Source organism: Zootoca vivipara, chromosome 16, assembly GCF_965207765.1.
Source record: "Zootoca vivipara chromosome 16, rZooViv2.hap1.1, whole genome shotgun sequence".
Classification (NCBI taxonomy): domain Eukaryota; kingdom Metazoa; phylum Chordata; class Lepidosauria; order Squamata; family Lacertidae; genus Zootoca; species Zootoca vivipara.
In genome coordinates, this window is record NC_142599.1 from 25,947,939 (window position 1) to 25,966,281 (window position 18,343).

General features: G+C 48.7%; 1 protein-coding gene across 1 annotated transcript in view; it reads left to right on the top strand.

Moving 5' to 3' along the window:
- Positions 1-443: 443 nt before the first annotated feature.
- The window catches only part of NECTIN4 (nectin cell adhesion molecule 4), a 90,212-nt gene continuing 72,312 nt past the window's right edge, over positions 444-18,343 (top strand). The window contains exons 1-2 of the mRNA XM_035097807.3: positions 444-654; positions 5,288-5,737. Coding sequence (XP_034953698.1) covers positions 5,698-5,737 — 40 coding nt within the window. The 5' untranslated portion in view covers positions 444-654; positions 5,288-5,697. The remainder of the gene's footprint in view (positions 655-5,287; positions 5,738-18,343) is intronic.

Below are 18,343 nucleotides of genomic sequence, written 5' to 3' on the forward strand. Positions count from 1 at the left end.
TGTACATGCAATTTCTGCATGTACATCACATGCATGTACATCACATGCAACACGTGACAAGGTTTGATTTTCCCCACATTATTTCAATCTGTGTTAGCCCTGGTTTAGGTGAGGAAAAGGAATAAAATGAGAACAGAAAATTGGGAGTTTGTAGTGGAGCATAAGGATGTCTCTCAAAGTTCTGCTCTCTCCCATGATGGCTACTTTGATGCCTCTTTTGAAATATAAAATGCCAATTAAAATAGTAATAACCATCCGTTTCTTTATGTGCCCCTGCATTGCCAGTGCCCTGAACACCCGCTAAGTCTGCCTATTGGGTAATCCAGCACTAAGGGCGAACAAGTGCTGGAAAGCTATTGTTAAAGAGGCAGAGGAGCCGGGCTGGTCCAAAAAGTTGGCCACCTAAGCGTGGAGCAAAGGTTGCGGGCGAGGGGGTCGGGGGCGCGCATGCGCAGTGGAGCGGAGCCTGGTAAGGAGCAGGTGCGTGCAGGGCGCTTTTTTTGCGCTGCCCTTTTTGAGTGCGGAGCCAAAGATTCGTCGGGCCTGGGACTTTTTGCAGCGGCGGCGAGGCGCGGAAGGGACGCGAGAGAGCTTCTTTGCAGTGCTTGCCTGCCTGCCTGCCCATCTTCCTTCCAATGCAGCAACCTGCGACAGGTAAAACTTCCTGGGCTCGAAGCCAGCGAAGTGCATATACTTCGGACATGAGCCGCTTTTCCCAGCAGAGGGAGTCGGGACTGCTTTTCTCCAGCTCTCGGGAGAACCACCTAGGCGTCTTTCCCTGGCTTGTGCTTCTGAATGCAAAAAGAGGGTTAGGCCGTCCCTTCCACCTTAAAATAGTCGCTTATACAAGCCCCCACTGCTGCATAGGGCATGCGGCACTCGCCTTCACCTGAGTCTGGTGACCTCCAGCTGTTTTGGACTACAACTCCCATCTAAAATAAATCAGCAAATCGTAATTGATAGTTTCAAAACACCTGGCGGTCACTAGACTGGGGGAAAGCTACCCACTGATGTTGTTGGAGTACAACTCTCATTTATTTATTTATTTATTGCATTTCTATCCCACCTTTCCCTCCAAGGAGCTGTAAACATGGTTCTCCCCCTCCTCAATCCTCAAAACAACTCTGTGAAGTGGGGTGGGCTGAGCGGTGCAGTGACTCACCGAAGGTCACCCAGTGAGTTTTGTGGCTGAGTGGGGATTTGAACCCTGGTCCCTCCCAGATCCTAGTAGTCCAGCACTCTAACATTGGCCCCACAATGGCCATGCCCATACCCTTGGCCAGCGTCTCCAATGGTCAGAGATGATGGGAGTTGTAGTCCATCAGATATCTGGAGGACACCGCTGATAGGCTTCCTCCCCGAACTAAGTTCTCATGGTGGCCAAATTCCTCATAGGAGCTAGAATTCTAGATAGACTGCCTCTGGAGTGGGGGGTTCTATAAGAAGAGCCCGCTGGATCATCTAGGCCAGGCATCCCCAAACTTCGGCCCTCCAGATGTTTTGGACTACAATTCCCATCATCCCTGACCACTGGTCCTCTTAGCTAGGGATCATGGGAGTTGTAGGCCAAAACATCTGGAGGGCCACAGTTTGGGGATCTAGGCTGGCATCCTGGTCTCACATTGGCTAACCAGATGCCTCTTTTGGGGAACCCTCAAGCAGGACCTGAGCACAAGATCACTCTCCCCTCTTGCAGTTTTCAGCAATGGTATTCTGAGGCATACTGTATCCGACAATGGAGGTGAAATGCAGGCATTGTGGCTAGTAGCTATTGAGGGCACCCCATTGGCTATACTTAACCTACACTGACTTGCAGCAGCTCTTTCAGTCAGGTGCTGTGCTTAGCCCTGGAAATGCCCGGGATTGAACCCAAGACCACCTGTATGCAAAGCGGATGCTCTACCGCTGAGCTGCAACCCTTCCCCGTACACTTGGGAGCATCATTTAGGAGGCATTTCTGCTTGGAGATGCCAGAGACCTCTCGATGCACTTGAAATGTGTGTTTTCTGATGGGTTGGGCCACTGCCTCGAAGCTACTGGCTTTCAGAAACTTTGCATTTCCAGCACTGCTAGGCCTCCAGATGTTGGCGCGGCCCGATGACATCATCAGCCTACGCCTGCAGGCAGAGGCCTCTTCTAAGGGCAGAGCTGGCAGTGAGTAGCCATAGAACCTAGCAGATGATGTTGCCCTCACATCTCAGGATGCCTCTGTGCCTGTGTGGATCGGGCACCTTGGGCACTGGAGTTCCCTATAAGCAACTCCTAGAAAGGCTATGTTTGTAGAATTACACCAAGAAAGTAAAAACTAACCAACATTGGAAAAGATCTGTGGGGAAAAGTAACATGGCTCTCCCCACGCAACCATGTGAGAAGAGCCAGCAGGATCAGGCCAATGGCCCATCTAATCCGGCATCCTGTTTTCACAGTGGCCAACCAGATGCCTCTGCTGGGAAGTCTGCAAGTAGGAGTCAGACACAACAGCACTTTCCTGTGGTATCCAGAAACCGGAAGCATTCCTGGCTCCAACTGTGGAGCAATTGTGCACAGCCATCATGACTGGTAGCCATCAATAGTTTACCTCCTCCATGAATTGGTCTAATCCTCTTTTAAAGCCATCCAAGTTGGTAGCATCACTGCCTCCTTTTATGTGTCTTGAATTTTCCAACAAGGTTGATTAGCCTCGTGTACAGGAACTTCATTTAATGAATGAGGATAAAATGTGGTCATGGGTGGGGTGGGGTGGAGGCCCTGTATTGAAGAGGTCTGTTTATGGAACCCATGCCTGTTTATGGAACCCATGCCTCCTGATTTGCTTACACGGAAGTAAGCAAGATCATATCCAGTCTTTATTGAGCTTTCATTCTGATTTGTTTTGCAGGGTGGTAATCGGACAACGAGCATTTGTCCTGATTTCCTTGCAGGGTGTTTACACAGCTTCCTCTTATCCTTTCATTCATTCTGCACTTTTCAGTGCATTTCCCAGTTCACTTTCCTAACTGCTAAAAAAGATTATTTCCAGTAGCACCTTAGAGACCAACCAAGTTTGTCATTGGTATGAGCTTTTGTGTGCATGCACACTTCTTCAGATACCTGAAGAAGATATCTGAAGAAGATACCTGAAGATATCTGAAGAAGTGTGCATGCACACGAAAGCTCATACCAATGACAAACTTAGTTGGTCTCTGAGGTGCTACTGGAAAGAATTTTTTTATTTTGTTGCAAAAAAGAGAGTCCAGTTTCTTATTTCTTAAAGTTGATATATTGCGCTATGGAGACACAGCTTTGATTCACTTTAATTTTTGCCAACCTACATTTCCTGGTATGCCTTTTGAACCCCTCCTGCAAAACGGCAACAGCCTGAGAAAGGCCCTATGGCTAATGGCCCAAGCATTCTCCAGTATTTTATTTAAAATATACTGCCTTTAATGAACCGCTCAAGGCAGTTCTCAATAAAATCATTAAAACAGATTAAACATACAATAGAGAATTGATCTTTATTAATTTCTTTTAAACAAACTGCTCCTCAAGGAGGCTTTAAAAATAATCAGTGCAGGTTAACTTAACAGCAGATCCACAGAGGATAAGGTTATCCGTGGTTGGTATCCATGATGGCTGTTTGTTCTGCCTCTGTGGGCAGAGGCACTAATGCTTCTGAATGCCAGTTGCTGGAAACCACAAAGGGGAGAGGCCTCTTGTCTTCCAAACTTGCTCACAGGACACAAACTAGTGGATTCCAGTTGCAAGAAAGGAGATTCCGACTAAACATCAGGAAGGACTTCTGACAGTAAGAGCTTTGCGACAGTGGAACGGACTCCCTTGGGAGGAGGTGGACTCTACTTCCTTGGAAGTTTTTAAGCAGAGGTTGGATGACCACCTGCCATGTATGATCTAGTTGAGATTCTTGCGTTGCAGGAGGTTGGACTAGATGACTCTTGGGGTGCCTTCCAACTCTACAATTCTATGATTCCGTGATTCTATCTGTCTGACCACTGTGAGAAGAGGATGCTGGACTAGATGGGCCATTGGCCTGACCCAGCAGGGTCTTCTTATGTTCTTATGACTGCCTCCAGTATCAGTGATGGGATGTCCCAAAAGACCAGTTAAGAGTGCTGCAGTTCTCGTGTTCCACTTCCAGGCGTCCCGTAGGCATTCCTATGCCACTGTTTAAACCAAGTGCAAGACTAAATGGTCAGATCCAGCACAGCTCTCCTGGCGTTTTTAACGGCAGTCAAACAGCAAACTAGATGCTGAACCAACAAAAGAACACAGAACACAACGTGGGGTGGCAGGTGGAGAGAACAACATCTACTACCTGATGCTTGCCATTGTAAATGGATGCACTTCCCAAAGGATAAAAGGGGTAAAGGGACCCCTGACCATTAGGTCCATTCGCGGACAATTCTGGGGTTGCGGCACTCATCTTGGCTGAGGGAGCCGGCATACAGCTTCCGGGTCATGTGGCCAGCATGACAAAGCCGCTTCTCGTGAACCAGAGCAGCACACAGAAACGCCGTTTACCTTCCCGCCGGAGCAGTACCTATTTATCTACTTGCACTTTGACGTACTTTCGAACTGATAGGTTGGCAGGAGCAGGGACCGAGCAACGGGAACTCACTCCATCGCGGGGATTCAAACCACCGACCTTCTGATAGGCAAGCCCTAGGCTCTGTGGTTTAACCCACAGCGCCACCCGCGTCCCATTCCCAAAGGATGGAATACTGATATTTCCAAACAATGAGAAATTGCAGCCTCATCACCTGGGAAACAGTAGCATTTGCCAACCTGGTGCCCTCCAGATGTTTTGGTCAGCAGCTCCCATAGAGAACACCAAGTTGGCAAAGGCTGTCTTATTGCTTCAAGAAAAATGCTACTTCAGGGGAAAGGTGTCTAGGTCTAAAGGACCAGGCTGATTTTTTCTTGTAAAAAAATTCATGTGTGTGGTGGTGGTGGTGAGCAAAATATGACCAGGCTTAACTTTTCCAGCAAGGATTGAGTGACACACATATCTCCTGACATCCTGGTGTCTGGCCTTCGCTTTGGCCCTTGAGGAATGGGTCAGTGGGGCAAGGGAAGGCAAGCTCTGGCCTTTGGGATCGGAGCTGGGAAGCTTTTGCCCAGAAAGGTGATGCCTTGACACCGCTGGTGAGCTGTTCTGGCACTGGGCTGTGAACTCCCTTCGCTTTTATAAACGAAACCCGCCTCCCCCCCCTTGAGAAACACCTGTTTAAACTTGCCAAACAGGTTAATATTCTCTCTCTCTCCCTCCCCGTTCCCCTCCCTCTGGCAGTTCGTGGAGAACAGGTTGTGGAGTTTCAAAACAGAGCAGCGATTGCTCAGCACCATCAAGGAGCAAGCCACCAAACCAACGCCGCCGAAGAAAGGGGGACCTGACCACCCTCTCCTGGACACCCCATGAGAAAGACCCATTTCCCAGGAGTCACAGAAGCATCGAGTCTAAGGATGGCAGCCCCCTTGTTTCCCTTTCAGCTGGCATGATCCCTCTCGCCCTGCTCTTTTTATTTTTAAAAGCTGAGTAGCTGTCTCCCTAATACTCCTTAACTCCTCGGCACTGTTGTCATCGAGAAAGCAAGGAGAAGTTCTTCGCCACTACCCAGCTGGCCACTTTGGTTCTAAAGCCTGCGGAAAGCATTTTGACAGCAGCAGCAGCAGCTGAACCAGCTGGTTCCACCTTGCGCCATGATTCGGAAAGTTTTCCTTCTGTTGCTGGCTATCCCCGGTAAGTCCTCGCCCTCTGGGCTCTTTTTCCTCTCCGTTTCACCCCCTCCCCGACTTTCTCTACAACACATACACTTTGCGTTGACTGTTGAGCTCTCTGAAAGAGAGATCGTTTTTTTTATAACTCCTTTATTTCCCACAGACCGACTTAGTGAGTAATTGGGTAATGATAGCTTTGCCTAATCTCTGCTGGGCTTTTTGGGGGGGGGATGCGTTTGGATGGGGAAAGTCCTGCTTCGGTTTCGTTCCAGGCCCACCCACCCACCTTCCTAAGCCTTCCTTTATGTACCTGATGGGAAAGGCAGAGGGTGTGTTTGTGTGTTTTAGGGATCCTAGACATTGCTTGATCCCCTGTTGTTGACTTGCTGTGGATTAAAGAGCCTCTGCTTGATGTAGCCTGTTTCGCAAAAGGCAGATTCTTAAGGGGAGATGAGCTGGAAAATGAGATGCCTGGGGATGTATGTATCAGGATTTCGGAGGAAAGACGGACGGTTGTCAGTACCTTTTGCAGAACGCACTGGTCTGTGATAGTTCTGCACATCTGCATTGTGGGGGGTTGGACTGGATGACCCTTTGGGTGATCTCTTGGGAAGTGAGGCACTTCAGCATCCCAGGTTCCTGATCCCACCTGCAAAGGCAAGCTGGGATGGGATCCCTCTCCCTTTTCTCTCTTGCTGGAGGGTGAAACAAAAAGAGGGTTTGCAGTTTGGAGTTGCGTTGCCCGTTTGGTGCCCTTGCGCTAACCTGACCCAAGGAAATTCAGCAAGTGATGTGTTTCCCTTTCCTACAATGGAAACCAATTGGGGGTCGAAAGCTGAAGCTGCTGCATCTCCTCCCCCCCCCCCCAATATCATGCTGCTGTTAAAATCACAGGAGCAGTGCCAGGGAGGAGTTGGTCCTTTCGGTGGAGTGGAGAGGGATGGGCCACTCTATTTCTTGCAGCCAGCAACACACTCACAAGCTCTTCCCTTGAAATGACAACCGTAAGGGCAACACCAAAAACAGATTTCCTGGTTTCTTCATTTTCTTAATGATGTTTGAAAGTTAGAAAAAACAGGACTGTTGCCAAAAGAAGAAGAAGAAGAAGTCAATTTGGCTGATGATGCAGGAAGCTTAATTTTCTGTTGCAAAGAAAACCACTTTCTGGTGGGAAAATGCCATCTCCTCCTGTGCCGTGTCTTTCACAATCACTGAACTCAGCTTGCCTCCCACATGGGAAGGTATGCTATTCTGTGCCAAGAGCCCCCGTCTGCCTGTCTTTCTCTCTGTGGGCTGCTTGCTCTGTAAGTGGTTGAAATAACGTTGTTTCCTGCCTTGCTTGGGTGTTGCGGAGGCTGAGAAGTTGTGGCATTTGGTGGGGTGGCAATAGAAGACTCAGGAGAGGGAGGCTGGATCTAGACACATCAAAGAAGCGTTTCAGTTAAATGCGTTGTAAATTTAAGCAGGGAAAACAGGTACAAGAAAATGGGACTCCACAGTGGCACAATGCTATATCACATATACAATGCATATGAATCGTTTTTTCTTTACCAATCTAGCTGAGTCCAGCGTTCCCTGAAAGAAGCCAAGGGGAAGTTACTATGTACTTAAGAAGCAAGGAAGCCGTCAGTAACTTACCCATGAAAACAACTCACCCCAGTGATTTATTTATATGTGGGATGCCTAGGTGCCCAAATATATTTTGTGCAGGATCTGGAAGCGTGAAGTACTAACTTGGACCTCGTTCGCATTTTAAGCACAATGATGCCACTTTAAACAGTCATGGCTTCCCCCAAAGAATTCTGGGAGTTGTGGTTTGTTAAGGGTACTGAGAGTTGTTAGGAGACCCCTATTCCACTCACAGAACTGCAATTCCCTGGGCTCCCTGTGAAGCAGGATTGGTTATTTAACCACTCTGGGAATTGTACTTCTCTGACCGTGTACAGCAGGGGTGTCGCCAATGTAGTGACTCCCAGATATTGTCAGACTTCAACCCCAGCCATCAATGACCGTTCACCTTGCTGCTTGGAGCTGATGGGAGCTGAGGGTTTCCACCATCACCTGGAGGGTGCCGCAACATTGGCTAGCCCTGATGTTGCCGCATTGCTCTTGGTGCAGCCCGAAGAGCGGAAATTCAACAGGGTGCTTTCTTGCTATGCCGAGGAAAGCTTCACCCGTTGGATTTCCTCCTGCCCAGAGCACAGGGGCAGATAAACTGAGAGAACAGGCTGCTCTCCTCTCACCATGAGCCTCCCTAATCTGAGAGACCCCATTGGGCACCATTCTGCTTCACTAATTTGATAAGATTTGGCATCATGGGGTGCCATTTAGAGGAGGGGGCTGTTAGCTTTGCCTTTTCCACTTGCCTCTTTGCCTGTGTCTCCCCACCCCCCAATTCCCTTCCTCCAGCAGCTTTGAAGTAACTCAACTGGTTTTGCATTACTCTCTCGGGAAGGAGCTCCAGCCCTGCAAGAGATGCTGACTCGGGGTTTGTGCCTTATACAATCACTCGCAGGCCCGCAAAAGCAGCTCTGTGAGTCACAGAGACCAGTTTGGGAAAGGCTGCAGGGTTGAGCGAGTCCCCGGAGTCCATGGGGCTGCCAGGCAGGCTCTGGAGCCTGGGACTGGGGCGGGTTGGCTGGGGAAGGGAGAATCATAGGATCATAGCTGTCAAGTTCTCCCTTTTTTAAAGGGAAATTCCCTTATGCTGAATAGGCTTCCTCGCGAGAAAAGGGAAAAACTTGACAGCTTTGCATAGGATTGTAAATCTGGAAGGCACCCCAAGGGTCATTTAGTCCAACCCCCTGCAATGCAGGAGTCACAGCTAAAGAATCCCTGATGGATGGCCATCCAACCTCTGCTTAAAAAGCTCCAATGCGGGGCACCTTCTGCAGGAGTCCTTTCCACTGTCAAACAGCTCTTAATTTCAGGAAGTTATTCCTATTTTTTAGTCAGCACCTCCTTTCAGGTCATTTGAATCCATCAGTTCGGGTCCCACCCTCTGGGGGGTCTTCATGGGACGGCCTTTTCGATATTTGAAGATGGCTATCGTAAGGGACTCGGGTGGCGCTGTGGGTTAAACCACAGAGCCTAGGGCTTGCTGATCAGAAGGTTGGCGGTTCGAATCCCTGCGACGGGGTGAGCTCCCGTTGTTCAGTCCCAGCTCCTGCCAACCTAGCAGTTCGAAAGCACCTCAAAGTGCAAGTAGATAAATAGGGACCGCTCTGGCGGGAAGGTAAACGGCGTTTCCGTGCGTTGCTCTGGTTCATCAGAAGTGGCTTAGTCATGCTGGCCACGTGACCCGGAAGCTGTATGCCGGCTCCCTCAGCCAGTAAAGTGAGATGAGCACCGCAACCCCAGAGTTCTCTGTCCCTGGACCTAATGGTCAGGGGTCCCTTTACCTTTATCGTACCACCTCCCAGTCTTATCTTCTCCAGATCCAACTCCTTCAATTGTTCCTCATAAGATATGGAGTGGTGTCTAGGAATAAGCTAGCGGTGATGTAGGGGTGGGGCTTGCAGGATGAGAATGTGGCATCTCCTTTTTGAGTTTCTTGGGGGCCTGGTGGACAAAAGGGGGGCAGAGCTGGGAGAGAGTCCCCTTGGGCCAAGCGGAAAGTCTCACTCTGAGATTTTAGCCCTTTCCCTGCAGAAGGGGGCTAATTTCCCTAAAACTCTTTTAAAGGCGTCTAGGCTGGTGGCCGTCACTTCCTCTTTTGGGAGGGAGTTCCATAGTTTTAACGATGTGCTGCATAAATACTGGTAGTCACTTCCTTTTACACGTCCCAAATCTTCCATCATTCAGCTAAGGCAGTGTCAGGTTCAAAGTTACCCAGTGAGCTTCATGCCCGAGTGGGGATTTGAACCCTGGTCTTCATAATCTTGGAGCAAGAGAGATATTCCTGTGCATCCAGGGGGGTGATCAAGTGCGTGGTGGCGCACACCCCTTTCATTGTTCAGTGAGGTGGTCAGTTTTTGTCTAATTCCATCTAGAAACACACTTCCACCCTGCCCTCAGTTGGATTAATTTCACCTCTTCCATGCCTCGGTGGGTATCTCATGCAGGAAACACAGAGAGATGCCCAGCTCTCAGGAGACCTTCTGCTAGCCATTCCCTCCTATTGATGAAACCTCAATCAATCACCAGTCCATCAAACAGGAGAACGACTGTACGCTAGCTGGGCTCAAAACATTGTGCATGAAGTTGCCTTGTCTTTGAGCCCTCCTGCTATTTATATGAATGAATGTCTATTTTTGGCGTGGAACAGAAACCGGAAGGGAGGACATTAGTAACGTGAATGAGTATTCTAGCCTCCTATGTATCATTTCTCAATCATGCGTTGTACAGAGATTGTAGCAAGAATCACTTTCTAAGGCTCCAGGTGGTGGTAGTGGAACCATGCTTGGATGAGCCGCATTTAAACTGCAGTTTGTCCCATGGCACTGCAACAAATTGTGTAGAATAATAGAATTAGGGAGCTGGGAGGGATCTCCAAGGGTCTTCTACTCCAATCCTCTGCAACACAGGAATCACAACTCAAGAATCCTTGACAGGTTGCCATTCAACCTCTGCTTTAAAACCTCAGATGAAGGAGATTCCACCAGCTTTCGAGAGGGTTCATTCCACTGGTGAATGGCTCTTGCTGTCAGAACGTCCTTCCTCCCCTCCAGAGCATCAGCAGAAAACAAGCTTGTTCCACCTTCCACATTGCAGCCCTTCAGATATTTGATGAGAGCTGTCATAGCACCTCTCAGCCTTCTCCTCTCCAGGCTAAACACCCAGCTCCCCCCCATGGCCCATGCTCACCCGGGATCAGAAGCCAGCCCAGATCCTGCCTGGCATCTTTGAGAGACGCATATTTTTTGCACCTGTGCTTTCCTTCGAAACATCTCTGATGCACATTATGCCCAAAGCAGCCATAAACCACCTCTTCCCTTTCTCCGCAGCTGCTCCTGCAGCTGTAAAAGGGGGCTAATGGACACTTCCCTGGTAGCTGCCCAGCTTCTGCAAAACAAAAGTTAGCAAGTGAGCCCACAAACGTCCCAGCTGGACCGATTGTGCAAGAGCAGCCATGGTGGCAGCAGGAACCTGTCGGGCAACCAGATTTTTTTTCTTTTTAAAGAGCCGGTCTGACTTTGGGATAGGTGGGTGGGGCCAGCTGGTTCTTTGCATCCAGGCTCCAAGAAGCAGAGGCTCAAACGATCCCTATTTTCCAGTTGGTTGCTGGCTAAGTTTTTGCCTTGTGGGGCACACATTCCAAAAATGTTGATTGCCTGCCAGGACTGGGGGGAGGGGGCTTTTTTTGCAGCCCAAGAGCCACATTTTTCTGGGCAACCGTCTGGGGGCCACATGCCAGGACAAGTGCAAAAGTAGGAGGAGCAATGTATGCAAATTTCACTTTTGTCCAGCAAGCTGGCTTTTTTACCCACCCACCCACCCACCCACGCCGCTCCCTCCCTGTCTGCCCTCCATGCAGACAAGCAAGAGGCCTGATCAGAGCTCAAGGACAAATCCCAGCCAGGCAAGACCACTCAAGGAAGGTGTGAAGCAGGGCCGGTAGGGGTGTGTGGCCTGCAGAGGGCCAGGTGGAGCAGCTTGAAGGGTCACACTTAGCCTGAATATCCCCTCCTCTGCTATGGGAATATGTGTGATACGGTTCTCTCGGTGCCTTCCTGTAGGTGTGTAGACAGAAGTTATCTGACGGTGGCTGAGACCGATCTTGGCTGGTTTAATAACTTTGAGCTCAGGGGAAATGCAATGCACGTGTTTAGTGATCAGCACCAAACCACGTTTTCGATGGACAAATCGATGAAGGTGAGGGCTTTGATGGCTACTGTGAGAACAGGATGCTGCTGGTGGATTTTCCTTCATTGGGTTTTTCAAAGAGAGGTTGGATGTCTTGTCTGTCAGGGATTCATGTGCTGCCGGGGGTTGGACTTTGCCATTCTACACTTCTATGGGAACCAGATCCACGGAAAGCAGTGCAATTCGGTGCACTGTTGACAAGGGAGTGAACCCCGCCGAATACAGTGTGGGGCTCACTTCGGATGTAAGGCGAGGCATAGAACTGAACCACCCATGTTTGAGACGTGTTACGAGTGCCCTGCTCCTGCTTTTGAAGCTGCTGGAGTAGAGCGAGTAAATGCAGAGTAGAGCAGGTGGAGACGAGCCATTTTCCGTGTGCACATGGGAAGAGCGAGGGGCTTAAGCAGAGACCCCGAGCATGAGGATCAGGCATTGCATTCTTGTGTGTGGCTATTTCATCGAATTCCTAGGAAGCTGCCTTATAACAAATCAGATCATCTAGTTCAGTATTGTCTATGTCAGTGTTTCCCCAACTTGGGTCTCGAGCTGGTTTTTTTGGACTACAGTTCCTATCATACCTGACCACTGGTCCTGCTAGCTAGGGATGATGGGAGTTGTAGTCCAAAAACAGTTGGACAGCTGGAGACCCCCCAAGTTTGGGAAACACTGGTCTGCACCAATGGGCAGCAGTGGCTCTCCAGAGTTACAGGCAGGTCCGATGGTGGGGATTGAACCTGGGGTTTTCTGCATGCAAGGCAGATTCCCTACCACTTAGCCACAGAGCCCTTCCCTTAAGTCTTGAGTTCGCTAGGCCTAACTCCCAGGCAAGTGTGTACTGTATGTATAGGATTGCAGCCTCAAGGGTGCTTTCAATCATGGGGAATATTTCATTTGTTTTCCTGTAATTATAATGCCGTTACTTCTGTCCCGTTTTATAATGTTCCTTTCTCACTGCAGTACTTATTGTGTTATGGAACTCTGGCTTTTTCACCCATATACCGGCATGTTGAGCTCAGACCAACAACAAACACTGGGCAATGTCACTACACACCCATCCTTTCCGCACAGCCTGCTTCTGTTCCTCCATGAAAACGGGAAGGAAAAAAACGCATGCCAGTATACCTCCCCAAATTTTGTCACTTTACTCCTGTGATTTACCCCTGGGTCAAGGGGGCTGCAAATGATTTCCCCCCAGAATGAAATAATGCAGAAATGAGCACTAAATATGCATCATATTCCATTTATTTTTTTGGATTTTATGTCATGTGAAAGCTCAGATGCAATGCAGAAATTAGCAGGGAAATGCCAGGGAAATGGGGAACTGCTTTGCGAATGCACCCTTAGGGTTCTTCCACACTGCTCCACGCTTTCCAGGTCCAGGTCCAAGTGGATTTTTTATTGTCCTGGCATTTTCCTAGGAAAACCCACGTTGTACCAACTTACCTTTTGCCCCACACTTTCCAGGCAGAGCTCCACATTTTAATGCTCAGCATCCAAGTGTGGTTTTGTTTTGCCCCAGGTTTTCCCAGCACAAACCCGCTCTTTAAAGCTGATTGGAGCAAACAGCTATTTGGGTTTTCCAAAGATTGATGTTTGCGCCGATTGAGCTTCGATGAGCGGGTCTTCACAGGGAAAATTCAAGGCAAAAAAAGGGGGGATGCTCAGACATGGAGCTTCAAATCGGAAGCCTTCCCTGGAAAGAGTAGCGGAAGGGTAAGTGTGGATTATCCATGGAAAACCCAATTGCCGTTTGCTCCAGTTCAGTGGATTTTTGGGGGGAAAGCATCAGGATGAGAGAGGGGGGGGAACCCTTAGATACAGAACAGGGAAGCCTGGATCTGTGCCTAGAAATGCAGTACAAAATGAGGTTTGGATTAGCCCTCAGCGCTGTAAAAAAATGAATGGGCAACTTGAGGCCATAGAGCAGTAGCCATTGGCCTAATTTCATATGGGTGCTGGGGAGCAAAAGCTTGCAAGATGTTCCACAAGGCACCCCCAGAAGGTGCAAAAGAAAAAAGGAAAGAAAAGCAGCGATTTGTCAGGGACAGGGTCCTGGGTAAATGGGGATGGTTTAAAGGGTTTGCGTGCACCAGGCTCATCCTGCCGTGGCTTCGTGCCTTGGGCCTCCTGCTGCTCCCCGGGTGAAGTGAAAGTTGTTTTGCAAGTCGGGAGTGCAATTTCCGCCCGCTCGCCATCCCAGCCCTGCTAGCTGGTGGTGACTCTCCCCTGCCCAGCCGGTTCTCTGGGCTTGTTCCTCGGGGACCAGGTTCTCATTAAAGAGGGTGGCAACCTTGTGATTCTTCAGCACTGGGCACGGTGCCCAGGAAGGGCTTTGCAGTCCCAGTTCCCCAAACCGCCACCCTGTCCTCAAAAAATAATAATAATAAAAAGCACTGAGGGGTAGGTGGTTGGGGGAGAAATTGCCAGCCCTTCTGTCTCTTGATGGTGGTGGGTGTTGGGTTCTAAATTCCAGGCATGGGCCCCCTGCTCCACTATGATGCTGGAGTGCTTAATTCTGGAAGCTTGGTTATAATTGCTGCTTCTAGACGTTAACTTGTAATCAATACTTAAGTGCTGCCTGGTGGCTAAATCCATTCGGAGTATAAATACGGATGTTGATGGTAGTAAATAAATTAATTAGGGATGTAAAAATGCTGTCCATTTCAAATTAAACCAGGCTCCACCAATCTGGATGCCCTGCAGATATTTTGCACCGCAACTCCCCATCAGTTGCAGACAGTGCACCCATTTTAGACTGCAACATCCATCAGGCCCAGGCAGCATGATGGGAGTTGTAGTTCAAAACCTCAAGATTGGCACCAGGTTGGCGAAGGTTGGTTTAAAGATTCCCCCATGAGCCTTCCGGAACCAGCTGGCAGGAAAAAAACAGCGAAGCACAGCATGCCTCTTTCTCGCCTGTGTGGGTTTCCTTGCCTTCAACTCCTTTTGGACAGTGTGAATTTTGATTTCCCCCGTTCCTCCACACCTTTCCAAGCCCTCCAGCAGTAAATGTAAGGCCCAAAGCCAACCAAAGTTGGCTGTAAGCGAACCTTGACTATATCACAAAGGATAGGTGAGGCCGAAGCAGTTTATGCCCGAAAAAGAACCTTCATGTCCAGAGGCAGTCTATCTGTGAATATCAGTTGCCGAAGGTTCCTCGTTTTGTCACCCGGCTTGGGGCTTCTAGGCAACATCTGCCTGGATACTGTTGAAAGCAGGATGTTTAGACAGGGTTAAGACAGCGGGTGGGTAATGTTTTGCAGCCTGAGGGCCGCATTCCCTTCTAGGCAGCCTCCCGAGGACCACATGCCATTGGTGGGTGTGGCCAGAGACAACAGGGGCGGAGCAACAGATGCAAATGTATCTTTGTACAGTAGGCTTGTGTCTATAGATAAATACTCACACCTCTCTATCCTCCATCTGAGTGAGCAAAAGGGGTTATCAGGGTTCAGGGGCACATTCCAGCATTCAAGGAGGGTGTGCCAGGAGGGGGTGTGACTGGGAAAGGTGTCAAGTCCTGAGGGCCAGGTAGAGAGGCTTGGTAAGCTCCCAACCCTTAGATGAGGTGAGAAATTCCTGCTGGACGGGGCTATGAGCAGCTAGTGTGGTGTAGTGGTGAGAGTGTCAGACTAGAGCCTGGGAGACCAGGGTTCGAATCCCTACTCAGCCACAAAGTTCACTGGTGGGGTGGTTCACCTTGGGCTAGTCACTGTCACTCTCAGCCGGAGCTACCTCACAGGGTTGCTGTGGGAGGACAAAATGGAGAGCAAACCTATGTACACTGCTTTGAGCTCCTTGGAGCAAAGAAGGTGGGCTATAAGAGTCATAAACATTGCTCAGTCTAGCTAAATAGGAGAGGGTGGGTGGGTGAATGGGGCCTTGTTTTGTAGCCTTCACAGAAGCATCTGGCTGCTGTTGGAAAAGGCAGCTCTGTTGTGGGCTTGACCCAGTAATAAATAATGGTAATAATAATAATAATAATAATAATAATAATAATAATAATATAAAATTTCCATTTATATACCACACTTTATCAAAAGATCTCAGTGCAGTGTACAACATTAGAAACACATAATAAAACAACAATTATAAAAAACACAGCAGAAACATAGTAAGAAGCATACTGGCAGACAGTTCTCTGGGAGCGTTAGGACGAGATGATGAGCTCGGTGAGGCTCAGATAGTTCGGATGGTTTTGGGAGAAGAGCTTAAGGATCCAGGCTCTGGGGGCCGGGGGGGGGGGCGCTTTAAGCAAACCCTGCAAGCACCTTGAAGCTGGCAGAGGATAGAAATCGAGAGCATAGCCAGGCACCTCAGCCCCAAAGGTCAAGTGCTTGCGTGCTGTTTACCTCATCATCTTTTCTTTTGTAATGACCTGTCTTCTGGGCACATGAAGGGTGCAGAGGCTGAGTCAGTCCAGCCCGGGCGCTGTATTGGTGCTCAGATCCTGCTTAGGCAACGGATGTACTTGGTGGCCTCAGGCCAGCTGTTCCGCTTCAGCCTTTCCTGTTTGCAAAGTTGGAGTGAGGGGGCTCATGACAATGGCCTGCCTGCCTTACAGGGTTGGTGTGAGGATTCCAAGGCAATGTCCATGCAGCGCTTTGATCGCTTCTAAAATATCACTTTATTCTTTTATTGAGCTTCACAAGAAACCTTCCCACCGTTAAGTTGTCTAATGGCAGTGGTGGGGGACCTCAGGTCCGGGAGCCAAATGCAGCTGGAAAAGATTCCTAAACCCTAGTCTAATGAAGGCTCAGCATTACCGCGTCCTGTACCAGTGAGTTCCAAAGCTCTGACTCACGTGGAGAAGTCCTTTCCTCTGTCAGTTTTGGTCCCACTATCAAATCACTTTTATTCAAGTGACTCCCATGTCCAGTTACTGATTTGTAGTTAGGAGGTCCTGGCTGCAGATCCCCCTTAAATTGCATTTTCTGCTGCAGAAATTGTGCCACTATCCAATATTTGTGGAGCTTGTTCCTTCTTTCACTGGGGTAAGGGGGCTGACTGAAATAGCAAAAAATACTGTAAATAAAAATCCTCCATGTTAAATTAAATCTTATGTTTTAAAATTAGTGTGATTGGAGGGAAGGCAGTAAGAGCCCCTCCAGACTGGCGGGGGTATCTTCTGCAACATGTAATTGACACAATAATACTACATTAGTGGTGGATTTATACTGGATTGTCCGCACATCATTCCACTATACAGTGGTACCTCTACTTACGAATTTAATGCGTTCCGAACACACATTTGTAAGTCGAAAAAAATTGTAAGTCGAATCCCATAGGAATGCATTGGGAGAAAAAATTCTTAAGTAGAAGCAACCCTATCTAAAAATTCGTAAGTAGAAAAAATCCTATCTAAACCGCATCCAAGATGGAGGATGGAGCTCCATTCGTAAGTAGAAACATTTGTAAGTAGAGTTATTCGTAAGTAGAGGTACCACTGTATTAGTTGTTCTGTGATGTTTCCCCACTATTATTGCATTATTGTCCCCTGCAGGAGCACTCTGGGACAATAGCACAACAAAAGCTTAACAAACCCCCCCAGCCGTTTGTGGTATGAAAAGCTGCAAGATTTCAGTCGGATTGGAAACAAAGCAGTGTACAGTATTCACCTTGAAACTTGCAGATGCAAACAGTATTAGGAATCCTGGTTTCCTCACCTCAAAAAGGACAGATAATTTTTATGTATTTCTCCAAGCAATACATAGCTAAACTTTAGAACTCCCTCCCATAGAGATAGCCACCAACTTGGATGGCTTTAAAAGAGGATTAGACAAATTCTTAGAGGAGAGGGCTGTGAATAGCTACCAGCCACGATGGCTATGCTCTGTTCCAACAGTTGAAGGCAGCAGTACTTCTAAATACCAGTTGCTGACAACTTCTGGAGGGGAGATTTGCTCTTGTGCTTGAATCCTGCTTGGGCTTCCCATGGGCATCTCGTCGGTCACTGTGAGAACAGGATGCTGGACAATAAACGGGCCGTTAGCCTGATCCAGCAAGCTCTTCTTAGCTTCTTCGTTTGGAAAGTGGGATTGTTTATAATTGCCCCGATAGCACCATGAGCCCGAAACAGTTGTGAAGGGCTGGTGCTTAGCAACTCTTTCCTATATTTTGAATTGCCATGACGTCATTGAGTTGTATTCATTGTTTTGATGGATTTGGTGTTACTGCTTGCTTTATTTATATGCTACTGTGCAGGGAATGGCCATTTTGCGTGCGTTCAAAGCTTGTGCAACGTGCATGCCATTTTCGGACCCGGAAGAGGGCAGAATGGGGCAGGGGCGGAACTGAGCAGGCTGGGCTTATGTGCACTCTGCCAATGTATCTGATGACCCAGAATGCACCCCCTGCACAAATTAGGGGTTGCCTGTATTTGATATCACAGTCACAGGAACCCCCCCCCCAAGTGTCCCTGTTTTCCAGGGACAGTACCGGATTTACAGAAGCCATTCCAGTTTCTGATTTGATCCCAGAATATCCCGCTTTTCCTTAGGATGTCTCTACAGTCGTACCTTGGATCCCGAAGCCTTGATACTCGGATGTTTTGGCTTCTGAACGCCGCAAACCCGGAAGTGAGTGTTCCGGTTTGCGAACGTTCTTTGGAACCTGAATGTCCGGCGGGGCTTCCATGGCTTCTGATTGGCTGCAGGCGCTTTCTGCAGCCAATCAGAAGCCGTGCTTTGGTTTCTGAACGTTTTGGAAGTCGAATGGGCTTCCAGAACGGATTCCATTCTACTTCCAAGGTACGGCTGTATTTTCATTGGAGAAATGTTGGGAGAGTATGGAATAGGACGTCCCTATTTTCATCAGAGAAACGTTG